Raw genomic sequence first — 15,242 nt, forward strand, 5'->3', positions numbered from 1 at the left:
ATTTGGGTACATTATCCTATGCCAGTTTGGAAGATGTGATCCACACTACAACCAGAGGGCAGGAAAGGGTCATTGCCTATTACACTAACAAGACTCTCAAAAAATGATGACAAAACAGGTCAAAATCGAGTTACATGTGAAAAGTGTGGGCTACACTTGTTGTCTTGTTGATTTTCACTTGTGATAGAATCATCGATTTGGAATTCCGAGAAAGAAAGAATGTTAAAGATTATATGATGTATATTTCTTGAATTTTTTTTTTTGCACATTATTAGCAGTCTGGGACTTTCCACGAATCAGGAACACTGTAGATAAAGTGTGTGTGTGCGTGCGTGCGTTCTTTATAGCACTGCAGATAAATTAGAAACAACGAGATACACGTGGAATCGTTAATATTTAACAGAATTCTCAAACTCTCAATTAGCATAAAACCGCATGTTCCTTTTATTGGTCGCATAAAAGTTCAGTAAGTTTTGCTGGCTATAGTGGTAACAAGAAGCTAATCAGTACACTGAAAAGACTGCATGTCTACATCACACAATGTTTTTCAAGAGATTTTAAGTTTTAAAATGGACATTCATAAAGAGGTAAAGCAGGTAGTATAAAGGGCATTTATGCAAATGACAGTGATATGACACATTAATCCTTTGAAAATCTCGGCATCAGAATCCTCACAACCCACTCAGTTGTACCACTTTTCTGGATAAAAGGATTAGCTGTGAAAGAGTACACGTACACAATGAGAGCAATATTTTAACACAATAAATTATAATCAGACAGTTTCCCTTTCACTATTAAGTGCAAAATGAAAAATAAAATTACAAGCTTTAGCTTACAAGCTTTAGCGTTGAGCACACACAGTTTTAACATGCAGCTGAGATTTAGGCTGTGAATGCTTCTTTGACCACTTAACTCAAGATATAGAAGATCTCTGCATTCTCACTGCATGATACCACTACCAGCTTTACAAGGAACAATGCAGAAGCCCTAGTGTTTGTGATGTTTTAGAGGACACCCCACCAGAAGAGAGCTAGTGAGAGCAGTATTCCCACCACAGAGCGGCTGGACACTGACACAGGAGCTGTGTTACACAGGTCAGAGGTACAGCAGGAGTACTTGAAGCTGGAAAGTTTGGGAAATTTCTCAGCGATGACGCTGTATTGACAATCAGAGTACTTTATACACTGCCGGTATGTGTCGCCACCTAAAAAAACAAAACATGAAAAGTCAAAGGGTCATGGGAATGGTTGTAAGATTACAGAAAGACTTTTTTTTTAAGTATGAGTGAGCTGACACCTCTTTCGTAGACGGACACGCAGGCATCATCATAGTAGCAGTCTCGAATTTTAGAGCATGTGCCCGAGTAGTCCTTACAGTGGTAACATTTAATTGCAGAGCCTAAAGAGACAAATGGATTTTTTGCAAGAATAAGACTCCAAAATAGGACAAAAACACACTGTGAAAAAAGGATCAATGGTAATACATACCAACCCCCAGCAGAGCCAGAACGAACACCACACACACTCCAACAGAAGCTTTCATAATGCCTTCAGTTTACCAGTCTAATCGTGGCAGAGAGAGAGAGAGAGAGAGAGAGAGAGAGAGAGAGAGAGAGAGAGAATTGTCTGAATGTTACTGATGTCATTGAATGCTCATCATAAATTTTGATTTAAAATTTTGATTTATAAACTTGCCAACATGGTCTCAAGCCCTCACATTCAGAATATGATTAGACCTTAAAGGGAATAAAGCTACTCAAATAGTGTTTCGACTTGTTACCGGTTCACCTGCAGTTGCTTCAGTAATGTGCTCAAAGATGCTTAACGGTATATTTGAACCAAGAATGTAATTTACTCCCCAATTTTGTTCCAAACCTGTATGACTTTCTTTCGTGTAACATAAATTAAGATATTTTGAGATATGTTGTTGTTTTTGTCCATACAATGGAAGTCAATTTAGTCTCTAAAACTGTTTTCTTACCAACATTCTTCAAAATAGCATATTTTGTTACACATAAGAAAGAAAGTTATACAAGTTTGGAACAACATTATGCTGAGTAGATGATAACAGAGTTTTCATTTTTTAGACAACTAACATAATCCTGGTAAGAGAAAGAGTTGTGGGTTATCTAAGGAATATATGGTTAAGGTAAATCCAGCCAATGATCTGACCTATATTATAACTACTACCATTATTACTGCAACTACACCTATTATTGTTCTTGATATTTTATATTTTAGCTTTATACATTATTATAATATCCTGGTGTATTATTTGTCCTTTGAAATTCATTCAGCCTTGAATGAACATCCTAATATAATAATTAACAATACATATAACATTTTTTACATATTTATATTTATGGCATCATACACTTAGCACGACGTAACATTTATGAATGAGAACACATTTCAAATTTTTTTAAATTGACCTTCACAAATACTTTATTTTTCAATAGTTTAACTAACAATTTCATTTAAATTTGAATTTGGATAGGATTCACACCAAAATCCCAATTTAAAAAATGAAAATGTTGTGTTTAGAGTCACTGACCCAATGACAGCTTGTCTCACTTTTATAAAATTTTGAATTAATTGATTTTCTTTCCAGAGTTTAGTAAAAATGTATAGTATTAACATATCTCTTACACATTTAATAGAGTTGTATGAAACATAAACCAATAGGCTATTTTAAATGTCACACATTTTATCATAACTGTCTACCACAACCTTAAAAAAAACCACGTCTATGGAAAAACTAAATGCGTTTAATGCACATTGCGATATAAATCAGCCTGGGAATGTCCTCAAGCAGTATGCTGTTATCTTGACCAGTTCCTCTTCTGTAGTCTTACCTCAGTGTGAAGAAGGAATCCAACCACAGAGACATCCAAACCAGTCTGAAAACTGGAGAGCTGGAGCCCGATCACTCTTCTTTAAACACGCCCACAATGCTCTTCAACGAGTCTTTTGTGTCCTTTCTATTACATACCGTCCTAAAATATTTAAATTTAATATATTATGGGGTTAAAAAGAACTAACATCCTATAAGAATTCCTAAATAATTGATTAATCACAAAGTAATGTACTATACATTAGCAGTAGGGACAGTCACCCTGAAACAGAGTTATTCAGTAGTATAGTACTGATAGTACAGCATTGTGATAGTCAAAAGCTGAATGTTAATCTTTTTCACTCTTGTACAATGACATTTTCCATCCCTTAGTTTAATCAGCCATGAGCCAAAATCTGTCCCTTCAACATACTTGCACAATGTTTATATTCTTACTTGCATAAACAAAACACAAAGAATGTCTTTCTCATTGGTTCACTTATTTTATTCTCCTTCTCTCTTAACAATTCTTGTGTTTAACTTTTTCTGATTATCTGTTGACGCTTCCCTGTTGATTCAGCACTGACTTTATTATACTGCATACACATAACATCAGTCTCTTATTCTTCCTAAACTTTCCTTTCCCTTCTTAAAAAATGCTGGACCAGCATAAAATGTTCTTGTGTATAAGCAATCTTCTATAATATAATAAATTATGCAATATACAAACTAATTATTCTAGGTCACATCTAGGTCATGCCTCAGAAGACATGGCTTACTGAATTACTGGACATGGGGTCACATAAGGATTCGTTCTGCTGTGGCACAAGAACAGATGAAAAATGTGAGGCTGTCAAAATAGAAATTTAGTTGTAAGGTCTTAAAGGGATAGTTCACAAATTAAAATTATGTCAGCATTTACTCACCCTCATGTCATTACAAACCTGTATGTCTGTCTTACTTCTGTGGAACATAAAATATATTTTGAAGAGCTGTTTTTGTTATACTTTCATTGCATGAACAGACATGATCAAAATTACTCCGCACACAGGCAACACTGGTGTGCAGCCATTTTTGGATTTTTGTCTTTGAACTTCAGTTTTTGCAGTAGATCTGTATATTTCTATTGCATCGCTGTCGAAGAGTATTTAGCTGGTGAAGTGGATTTACTTATTGTAGAGTTAGCAAAAGTTAACATGAGCTCTGTAATGTTTGAGGCAGATGTCATAACAAATATCAGTCGACCGGGAAGATTTTAAAACGAGTGGATCATTCATAAAACTCTAAGTTCTTATCTTCATGCTGTGCAAATTCAAACCGGAAGACAGGACACAACGAATGCAGCGCTGAAAAGGGGCGGGGCTACATAAGCTCTATATGTCTTATGTATTGGTCCTAGTGTGGTCACTTGAGGGAATTAAGCAAAACTATTGTTTGTGAAAGTACTTGAGATAAGTTACAGAAATGTCTTCCTTTCAGAATAGTTCAGAATGAATGAGTAAAGAGATGGGAGATAAGGGCCCCAAAAAAAAAAAGGCGTAACAAAGAAACATCAGTCTGACTACAATAAGGGCTCTTCAACATGTTGCCATGACAACTGACACTAAGAGGGAGGGTTTGGGTTTGGGTTAGGGTCAGAGTGAGAGAAATGACTTTACGTTTTGTGTTGTGAGAACAATAAGTGTTTTCAAACAGAGGTTTTCCAGCGCATGAGACAATAGTACTGTGGCTGGCTGGAGAAAAATATTCTGATCAACAGCGTATTTGTATTTAGATATAGAAAGTATCCTGATCACAAGGCGAATGTTAACAAATAATGCGATAGTGAAACGCGGTATTGATACACCATTACTTTTTTTATTTACACCAAATAAAAAAAACCTCATACAAAATAAAAAACAAGAGTTATTTACTAATCTGAGAGGTTCGATAGGGCTAACCAGAGAACATAATAGCAAACTGTTGAAAAATCCCACTGCACAGCATTATTATACAAAGATGATAACGTAAAATTGCAGTCATAAACATGAAAATCAAAATCATACATATCTTTAGGCAAGATTAACTTACATTGCCATTATCAGGAAGGGAGAAAAAAGCTGAGGAATTCTTTAGTCTGCCAATATTTCTGTCTGAAAAACTGAGCTGTAAATTGCAACAAAGACATTTTTCTGGTCGTTTACCTCTTACACGGGATTTTAAGGGAAAAGGTCATAATAATGCCATAAACTTATAAAATTCTTATCTTGCTATTCACAGGAGTCTGTGTAACCTCCAGCCCTTAAGATGATCTAAAACGATTCTCCTTTACACCAATGTGCTCTAACTGACCTTCTGTTTACATGCATTCGTACGTTTCTGAGAACAGGACATCAGCACCTCAGAACAGCTAACCAACACAGAGCACTAGAGAAAGTAATGACCGCGCAGGTTAGCTGATGTTTGCGTGAACTGGCTGGTTTGGGTCTATGTGCTTTTTACTCATCTTTGAATAAATCAGTTCCACTTTACAACTCAGCCTGACCCCGAAACCCTCTGTACAGACGACACAAGCAGAAACATATATACACAAGCACATACACGCTACACAATACCTGAGGCCTTGTGAAGGAAATGAATGGGATTGATTCCATTTTGCCTTTCTGTGAAGAATGCAATATATAGTCCTAATTCAGTGTGTGTGTCCTTTTATGCTAACAGTAGTGTCATACTTTCTTCTCATGCTCTTAATGCAACTGTAAGGTCTTAAAAGGGATAGTTCAAAAAGAATGAAAATTCTGTCGTTGTTTACTCAACCTCATGCCGTTCCAAACCTGTATTCCTTACTTACTTTTGTGGAAAATGAAAGAAAATATTTTGAAGAACTGTTTTTATCCATACAATAAAAGCCAATGGGGTCCAAAACAACACAGGACCCCATTGACTTTCATTGCATGGACAAAATATATATATATTCTTTTTGTGTTTGACAGGAGAGAGAAAGACATACAGGTTTGGAACGGCATAAGGGTAAGTAAATTACATTTTTTGGCTTAACTATCCCTTTATGTAAGTGGCAGGTCACTGTGAATCCTAGGCAAGAAGAACCAATCTCACAGAATCTCACACACATTCAATAAACTCCCTCACTCCCACTCAATCACAAAACACACTTGCAGACTCAAACAGGCACACAATGATCTCACACGTCCACAGGCGCGCACAGACACAACCACGCCACAACCAGACACATGCCCTCACAAACTGGAAAAAGAGGTGACAGGCACAAAGGCGATCACAATAAACAATGGATGCCTAAAAGCTCCGTTTGTCCTGCTCTCCTGTTTGTGCGAGAGTGTCTGTGCATCAGTATCTGTGGGCGGGTGTTGGCCGGGGGGCATGAAAAAGTGAATCAGATGTGCCGAGGGCAGCGCCCTCCTGGGTCAGCCATGTTCATGCCACGCATTTCTCCCTCCTCATAGTCATCTGTGTCTGATGAATTGTCGTCATCATAAGGAGCAGACACCTCACTGACTGAGCTCTAAATGAGAGAGAAAAACACAGAATGAGGGATCTAATGTACACACATTAGCACCTTGGATGTTCATTTTTCTTGGATAAAACAGAAAGACATAAATAGCGTCTTACCGACCGCACCATTGACTCACGGAATGGTGGGCACACCATGTGGAATCGTGGGATTGATACGTCAAACACTTCCTCTTTGTTCTTGAGCCGGTGGAATGTGTAGTGGCCTTCCATGTACTCGGAAGTGGTGGAAAACGTGGTACAGCTGGCGTACTCGTGAACTTTACCGGGTGTCATCACTGGAAACTCGCCTGCAACGTACATCACACGCAAAAAACAAAGAGATGCAGGACATTCTTTAAAAAGTAGCGCAACTGTCACACTATGAATTATATGGTCAGAAAGATACTGTCAGAATGTCTCATCGTGATAATTCAACATATCTGTTACCAGTGCGAACTGTTCTAGTTTACTAGTTACAGGGATGGGCTCTTACCCACGACGCCAGGGCCTCGGACCTCCTCCACATTTCCGTTTGCATTCGTGATCTTCCAGTACCGACTGTCTAGCTGGCATGCATTCTCTGGCAGGGCCGACTTTGCCATCTCAATCCTGTTGCATGGCACAGCTCAGAGGTCATAGGTTCAGCTCATTGTATCATCCTATGTCAAGTCTTAGTACAGCTGCGTTGCATTACAGCAAGTTACAGCAGAAAGCAGCTTGATGTTTATTTACAAATTCCACACTGACATCTCTACTTTTTGGTTAGACAGCAGCACTGGGAGAAGAAATAGATGAGGCGTTGCAGTAGGGGTGTGCAATATGAATCGTCTATGATAATATCATAATTAGCGTTTTAACAAAACGCAAGTTTCCATTATTATGTCACTTGCTTGGCAAAATCCAAACGAAAACATGCCTTGAGACTGAAAGTGATATCATTACGTGATATTTAATGCGAGATATACGGGGCCATTTCCCCCCATGAGTTTTTGTCTTAAAAGACCAACTTAATTGTATTTTGTAATTTTTTTTTTTTTTTTTTTAATGGCTGTAACACTCCAAAAAATTGGGACAGACATGTTTACCACTGTGTCACATAACCTTTCTTTTTAATTACACTTTTTAAATGTTTGGGAACTGAGAGAACTAATTGTTGCAGTTTTGCAAGTGGATTTTTTGCCCAATCTCGCCTGATACAAGACATCTGCTCATTGTTGTCTGATTCTCCTTTTCATGATGGTCCATACATTTTCAGAGGGAGACAGATCTGGACTGCAGACAAGTCAGTCAAGCACATCCACCCTATGTGTAGACTCTACAAAACCACTCTGTTGCAGCACATGCAGAATGAGGCCTGGCATTGTCTTGCTTCCCAGGAAAGATGTCATCTTGATGCCATTAAATGTCTCTGTACAATCCCAATATACGCCTCCACGTCACTGGACACATAGAACTGATGTATAGCTTTCTCCTTGTGTAACAGAGATTCAAGAGGCATTCCTTGATGCAAGCAGCAGACAACGTTTTTTTAAAGTACTCCTGAGCCCATGTGGCTGTATTTAACACAGTAGCATGATGGTTTCTCATGCAGTGCCATCTGAGGGCTCGAAGGTTCACAAGGTACATTCAACAGAGGTTTCCTGCCTTGCCCTACATGTACAGAGATTTCTCTGGATTCCCTGAATCTTTTCACAATATTATGTATAATAGATGGTGAAAGACCTAAATTCTTTGCAATCTTGCAATGAGAAATTAGATTTTTGAATTGTCTGACAATTATCTCATGACATTTGGCACAAAGTGGTGACCCATGACCCAAGCTCTTTGCTTGGAAATACTGAGATGCTCCTTCAGATGACCAAATCACGATACCCTCACCTGTTACCAATTCACCTATGGGCTGTTTCAAAAGAGTTTAACTTTTTCACTTTTATTTGACCTCTGTCACAACTTTTTTGTAGTGTGTTGCAGCCATCAAAATCAAAATGTGTTTTTATTTATAAAAAAAACATTGGAAATCTTTTCTTTGTACTTTTTTCAGTTAAATAAAGTTGAAAGAAAATTAACAAAATCTTTCAAAAGATTCTTGATTTTATTGCATTTTACAAAAAGTCCCAACTTTTCTTGATTTGGGGTTGTACACCGAATGTACTTATATTTATCTTATATTTATTCCTGAATATCATCATGATTGCAATTGTCATATTGACTTAAAAAAACAGTTAAATAAACCCTAAGTTAACATGAGTTACATTTTAGTCATTTTACTGTCAATGCCATCAATATTGTCCTTTTTTGTTTTATATCATCAACAAAAAATTTCAAATGAATGCAAATTTTCACTGCAGAACTGTTTTGCGTCTCAGAGCAAACCATTGAAGGGCTTCACTGCATTTTGAGCTAATTAGTTGAATGAGTTTACGCCGTTTGAACAAACCTGACACCTGTCTACATCGGACACGAATGTTAAGTCACATCAAAAGCAAATAGAATCCATTATAATCACTGATGCGGTCTACACTGGATACAGTATACAGATGCACTGTTTATTTTCTGGTGCGCTCAAGTCTGCTGACATCAAGACAAATGAACATTCACTTTGAAGCATCCTGTTTAAATAGCTTGTTTGCGTCTCTGTACAGACTTCAGAAGAACAACCACATTTATTTTTAATGGCAGGCAGGATCACGTCAGAGGATTATATGTTTGTTCAGAGCATTGTTTTTAACGCCATGCCAGCTTCTGGGGCTATTTTCATGGAGAGATAAATTGATGGTAAAACTATATCAGGTGTTTACAATTTTTTCAAGAGTTAACTGAATAAAAAATTATCTCAAAGGGTTAAAACCAGCACAATCTAATAAAACATGCTTCAATGATAACGAGTTTTGACAGAAAGAACATGTTGGTAGATCTTCTCCTAGTATTAAAAACTCATCCTGGAATTGCCTTTTCTGCCAGGGGTAGAAACAATCTGGTCCCATCGGATTGAGATTTGATAGAAACTTCTTCCAACATTGGGGCTGATTTCATGAAGTTTGTTCATAGTATATAAATCACATTCTGTTTACCATTAGTTATTAATATAGAAATGAATTATTGATTTTAGATCCATAGGAGGTACTGTGCAAATTTTGACAGAGTCTGCTTCCTCATTTCCTTTGATTCCACAGTGTCCAGGTACCCAACAAATACAGATATTAAACTGATGATCCTCTAGTTTAAGCAGTTTATAAAAAATCATTACAAGAGCAAGGTGATCATTTTTAAGGGATGACATTGCTTGGGGACATGACTTCAAATCTGTAATTATGAGAATATTTCTCTGTTTAATAGTCTTTATGTAGTCCAATGCCAACATGATAGCATTTGCAAAAAATTAGCTATATTTAGAAATAGATCAATTGTTTTGTAAAATAATCACAATTTATTGGTGAAATTCTGAAAAAAAGAATTTTTCTGCAAATATATGCGTTTAGTTTTTTTCACGATTTTTTTAATCAACCTAAACACAAATAGCCTGATTTAGATTACCAAAGCCTAATTAACATGTGTGTGCATTTATGTAGTACCTGATTCTATAGGTGAAGAAAAAGTGTGGCGGATGGACTGAACTGAGCTCTGGCAGGAAGGAGGTAGAGACTGATACGGTGATGTCACCAGTGGTTGCCACACAGCGTTTGTCATGAACATATCTGAACAAAAATAAAGGGGGAAAAATGTAAAGAGGCATTATAATAGGCTTTTGTGATTTCTTTACTAAGTGTAAGATAACAAAAGGTGGACCACCTGAAGATCTGGTCTCGAATGATGGGGTATTCTCCTGTTACAACATTGTCAACATAGTAGGTAAACCACTCAGTAAAGTCAGACCCTGATAACAAGAACGGAGGAGAGAGAAGAGTTCATATAATCTGAATCGATCCATAAAACAGCAATGCATTAATGCAGCCATTTGTTCTTTGTTACCTGTAATGAACATGTCAATCGCAGAGGGATCTTGTGCCAATTGATCCTGTGAAGAAAAAGCGTAAAACAGAATGAGCAAGAAGGGCTGCATTAGACAAGACGACAAGAGCACCCCTCACTGGTCAAAGTGCAACGATGCAAGAAAAATCCCTCTCTTATCTAGCGGAGACCTCCACATGCACAAGCAGAATCGTATCTGATGTGGTGAACTGCTTCAGCTCCTATCAGTCAGGAGTCACGAAGCAGTTGGGAGGCTCTTAACATTTACCATCTGGTCTTTAGCTCCTATATAACCACTGGCTGCCTCATTAAAAGATGATCTGCATCACAGCTGCACTTTCAGAATGGTTCACTAGCCTTGCATGAGTGTGTGTTCATGCATGATTGTTTGTTGTGGTCTGAGGGTAGTGATCTAACCGGGCACTGATAGAAGATCTCACTGCGTGTTCGTCCCTCTGTGCTCTCCAGGGCCATGTACTGGCTAAGGCCGGTATGGAAGCAAAACGTGAGTGGAAGGCACTGCCGCATCCCCTTCCTCTGCTGAAATCCCCCTGCCGCTGTCTCAATGTCCAAAAGGTCTTCTGAGCGGTAGTGATTGGACAAAGCCATGCTGCCCATCAGCCTGTGGAGAGGAGTAGAAGAGCAAGAGAAGTTTGTCTGCTTGCGTGTATAAATGCTATTCAAATCATTTATGAGCATTTAAATCAATTCTAATAATCTTTTAAGAGTTGAAAAGTAAATTGTTTTTTTGAAATTATCAAGGATATTCTCAGAAGTCTTACCCAGGGACCACCAGTTTTTGTCCATTGTGTATCCTATAGGAGCAACGGTAGTCATTAGGGAGTTTGCAGCCAATCTGGGCCTCAATGGCCTCTAGCTCTTCCTCCTTTACTCCCTCTTCTCAGAGAAAGGAAAACAAAATTAACACCCATAGTTTTTCAAAAAAATGACTGGATTAGTAACAGACAGACCTTTAAGTGAAGCTATCATTCGAGGACATTTCTGATTCAGGTAGTTTTTCAGGCTATCCCAAGCTTTCTTGAGAGTGCTGTAATAGTCAATGTAACGGCCCAGATCAGCATAATACTCCCGAAACAGCTCCTTCCAGGACAGGCCTCTGTGGGTTTTGTCTGCCCTTAAAAAGTCAACACCATATTTTAATTACAAAAAAAATCTTTTAAAAAGCTGAAAAATGCATGTGTCATAAATTAGTGAAATTATTCTGAGGGCATTTTGAGTCCGCTTACTCAGTAAGGAGCCAGTGCTTCTGACAAAGTCTCTTCCATAGGGGGTTATGACCTGTCAGCTCACTGAGTCGACGACTTACAAAACTGCAGCTGAGAAAAAAACACACCAGATTCGGTACAACAGGAACTTTCGACTACATTTCGAATTCATTTCAGACTATGCTTCATCTAATGACCCTTTTGCTGTGTTTGACCGGGAACATCTTTGATCATCAGTCTGGCATGGGCTTAATTGGTACTTTTGGCACCATTTAAGCCCGCATGTGTTCCAAATAAGCCCACATCATCTTTGATTCATTAAATATATATTTTTTTATTGATTTTAAAGAAGTAAAACATCAATATATTTATTCAGTGACAGGGAAGAATAAAAAAAATCCTTTTGCTAATGTTTGATTAGAGCCCTGGGTGGGATGGGTTGGTGTTAGTGGCCGGGGGTTTGGAGCCTTAAGTTGGCTTGACTGGAGTTGTAGTTGGAGTCAAGCTGGAAGTTAGACCGGGTGTATCTCGGAAGCCAAGCCAAGTTGGGGCTCCATATTCTGGGCTTAGGGGGGGCTCCTAGTGGGTGGAAGTGACCATACCTCGGGAAGAAAGCCGAGTTAGGGCTCAATACTCCCGGCATAGGCGGCCCACTGGGTGACCCCTCCATGCCCTGAGTCCAGAGCCCCATCTCGGCTTGGGCCCCAAGTTTTGCCCGGTCAAAGCTGGACAGGAAGTGGCAGTATCTCGGAGCCGGACGGTCCCAGGGGCTCAGGACTGTGGGGAATATAGGGTCCCTCTGGGAGCTCTCCATGCCCAGAATCTCAAGCCTTAACTCAGCTTGGCTCCCAAATTATGCCCGGTTATACATACAGGACTTTACGACAAACCGGGCTCTATCTCATTTGAATGAATGTGTGTAATTTGTGTGTAAGTAAGGTTAAAAGGTTAGTAAGGTAAAAGCACACAAAGACATGTTATCTTTAAACACTTTAAAAAAAATATATATTATATAAATATTATATTTATATATTATATTTAGTTTGCAATTAGAGGGATTCTTCATTGAAATACATAAGGTGGGCTTAAATGGTACACAGTGAGTAATGGTGAAAAAAGACAATGTTTTCCTTTAAAAATGTAAGATATATTTACAAATGCATGCATGGAGCTTAAATATACTGTGGACTAGTATCATAGTAATTTTCATTGTACCCACACTGAGAAATGTTAAGTTTTTTTCATTCAAGGTTAGCTTGTGTTGGCTCTAGTTTGCATGCGTTTTGTGGCACTGTACCATTTAAGCCCATCTTAAAAAAAAAGTTAATTTATAAAAATAATCTTCTCTACAAAACAATTTATGATGCATTTATTTGTAAATGAATGTAAAATGAATTACAAAACATTCATTGTTTGCAGTTCACATGCTTAATTCTTTGGCAGTCTATCTTTCTGTAAGGCTAATGGTTTGATCTAGAGATTAGCTTTGAACGAAAGCTAATAAAACTCATCTTTCCATTTAAAGGAAAATGATATAAAATGATAAAATACTATTTGTTCATACACAAAAAACAATACATTTATCTCTTATTTGACATAATATCAATGTAGTTACCAAAGAAATGGCTGAAAATTGCTGAAATGTATTGATTTCTGAAGGGTCCAGAAACACCAAAGTTTTGGGGTGACTTTGTGTGAGGTCCCCTGAGACAGCATGCACATGGGTGGGGCTAACTCAACATTGACAAATGTGATTGGCATGCAATTAAAAATGCCAGGGAAGTAACAAATCACTGGATTGGTTAAAATAATAAGCAGCATAAAATATTATTTTTTTCTTTTTTTAATTTGACTTCAGAGTTGAAAGTGGGCTTAAAGGGCACATGGGCTTAATGGGTACACTTACCCTACCTCAGTTTTTGAATGAAAAGAAGCATTATTTGTCGATAAATTTGTCAATAGTCAACAAAATATGGAAATAATTTGCACTGTTTATCACACTAGTGTGCTTTAATGTTTAACCATGAAGTTTGCTTTGAAATGCTTTTATTTTGTACAAAATGGAACAACGCCACACTTGTTCCCCAATCAAAAATGACCGGCATACAAAAAAATTGCTTATAAATTTCTTGTTATGCTATATTATCACCAAATATTGGAGTTTCAATATTGGATTCAATTTTTTTGTCAACTTGTTTTCTTTCAATTAGGGCAGGTTTTGTATTGATTTTAGAAACTCATTGATTGTAGGCCTCATTGATCTGAGGAGAAAGTTCATCTCTGTAAATAAGAAAGCCTGAAATACTCAAAAAAGTTTAGTTGTGCACGTGTGTGTGTGCGCACATGTATCCACACATGCAAAGGTCCGAGGCCTTTCTCTCTGTAAGCACACATGTAGACGATGAACATGCTCCCGAACACTAAATGTTTCTCTTATTTTCTATCTCGATCAATCAGTTTAAAAAAGAAATACAAAACCTGTCCTACTTTTAAAAGAAAATAAGTTGACGAAAAGATTGAATCCAATATTTGGTGATAATATAGAGTAATGAGAGATTTAAAAAGGTGCCAGGTGGGGGCAAAAAAAAAAAAACTCAAAAAAATGATTGTTAGGAGACCTTGAGTGCAATGTAAGTCACAATTAAAGTATTACCAAATGAATAAATGTAAATGTTATGATGTATATTTTAAAACTTGATGACAAGTGATGATTGAGTATTTGAATAATTGTATTACCACCACCGTAAAGGAACAGAAACATTCCTGAAAAACGGAATAATCACCCCTAAACATTCAGTCTCTTGAGGATGCAAAATTTACATAACATAGGCCTAAAAGCTATAGCCTAGTGGATTACTCAGTTAAGAACAGTGTTAAAAGGCGCACGTAAAGCTTTACAGTCTTTACAGTAGATTCTATAAACAGTGAGGAAAACTTAGTTGCACCGGCGGTGTTACGCAAACTTCCAGCTGACCAGCGTCACGTGATCCTCCCTGCTCATTTCCCAGACCAAAATATTTATCATCATAGCACAACTCAACTTACGATCCACAAAACACGAACAGCTACCATCAGCGTGCGATTGCAGCAGAAATAATGCTTTAGTGTTGCCTGTCTCCACTTATTGCACCATACTGTCAACTTACATGAAGTCATGCACTTCTATCTTCAAGCATAAGAAGCATGAGATGATCGGGTGTAACAGCTCACACAGATTAGTGTCTTTATATAATGATTGAAAACGGACATTATTGTGGTAAAATCGTGACTGTCTATCAAAAGAACTTGCTTGAGTAATATCATAAGCTATCCTGTTAGCATTGCCAGCTAACTGTGGAGCGGATATTATTTTTCAAGCTCATTCAAGGAACAAACATGCTTAAAACATCTTTGCAATTGCACGGACTAACGGCATGGTTCAAGAAAAATGTCTACCTGGTCAGATCTCGGAAGTCCAGAAATGACAGCACCAGCAATAAGGGATCAGACGGTAAGTTATCCAGGCTGAGCGCTATGGACGTTGCCATCTTGGTAGCGAATGCAGACGCGAGGCCCCGCCCCCTTCACTGCGATGACAAGAAGGCGTGTCCGCACGCTGCTCTGTTATCAAATATTGCGCACATGTCGCCACACTGTTAATCAAGTGAAAATGTATGTTCTAGTAAGGTAGGCTATTTAAAGATTCTGTTTTCGATTTCTCTACGA

General features: G+C 37.8%; 2 protein-coding genes across 4 annotated transcripts; both read right to left on the reverse strand.

Annotated features, from left to right (window-relative positions):
* Window positions 1-422: 422 nt before the first annotated feature.
* cd59a (CD59 molecule (CD59 blood group) a) lies at window positions 423-2,957 on the reverse strand. Its single transcript, XM_084403917.1, has 4 exons — window positions 2,855-2,957; window positions 1,488-1,562; window positions 1,297-1,398; window positions 423-1,204 (listed from the first exon to the last, which is right to left on the reverse strand). The coding sequence occupies exons 2-4, from the start codon at window positions 1,540-1,542 to the stop codon at window positions 1,005-1,007; spliced, it is 357 nt and encodes a 118-aa protein (XP_084260043.1). The 5' UTR covers window positions 1,543-1,562; window positions 2,855-2,957; the 3' UTR covers window positions 423-1,004.
* A 1,710-nt stretch (window positions 2,958-4,667) lies between these two features.
* On the reverse strand, window positions 4,668-15,091 carry fbxo3 (F-box protein 3). Of its 3 annotated transcripts, none has more exons than XM_084405559.1 (11): window positions 14,973-15,091; window positions 11,559-11,648; window positions 11,283-11,446; window positions 11,094-11,208; window positions 10,729-10,933; window positions 10,312-10,357; window positions 10,132-10,216; window positions 9,915-10,037; window positions 6,836-6,951; window positions 6,480-6,650; window positions 4,668-6,352 (listed from the first exon to the last, which is right to left on the reverse strand). In XM_084405559.1, the coding sequence occupies exons 1-11, from the start codon at window positions 15,062-15,064 to the stop codon at window positions 6,339-6,341; spliced, it is 1,221 nt and encodes a 406-aa protein (XP_084261685.1). In that variant the 5' UTR covers window positions 15,065-15,091; the 3' UTR covers window positions 4,668-6,338. The 3 variants fall into 3 exon arrangements, with proteins under 3 accessions (XP_084261685.1, XP_084261684.1, XP_084261683.1); XM_084405558.1 differs by having other exon boundaries at window positions 6,469-6,650; XM_084405557.1 differs by having other exon boundaries at window positions 6,460-6,650.
* Window positions 15,092-15,242: the final 151 nt, after the last annotated feature.

Source organism: Rutilus rutilus (genome assembly GCF_951802725.1).
Source record: "Rutilus rutilus genome assembly, chromosome: 3".
Lineage (NCBI taxonomy): Eukaryota > Metazoa > Chordata > Actinopteri > Cypriniformes > Leuciscidae > Rutilus > Rutilus rutilus.

Coding starts and splice junctions, on each gene's coding strand:
- cd59a (XM_084403917.1), bottom strand. CDS start 1,542: ATGAAAGCTTCTGTTGGAGTGTGTGTGGTGTTCGTTCTGGCTCTGCTG. Junction 1,399..1,487: donor TCTGGCTCTGCTGGGGGTTG/GTATGTATTACC, acceptor TTGTCTCTTTAG/GCTCTGCAATTAAATGTTAC. Junction 1,205..1,296: donor CGTGTCCGTCTACGAAAGAG/GTGTCAGCTCAC, acceptor TTGTTTTTTTAG/GTGGCGACACATACCGGCAG.
- fbxo3 (XM_084405557.1), bottom strand. CDS start 15,064: ATGGCAACGTCCATAGCGCTCAGCCTGGATAACTTACCGTCTGATCCC. Junction 10,358..10,728: donor AGATCTTCTATCAGTGCCCG/GTTAGATCACTA, acceptor TTTTCTTCACAG/GATCAATTGGCACAAGATCC. Junction 10,217..10,311: donor GATTGACATGTTCATTACAG/GTAACAAAGAAC, acceptor TCTTGTTATCAG/GGTCTGACTTTACTGAGTGG.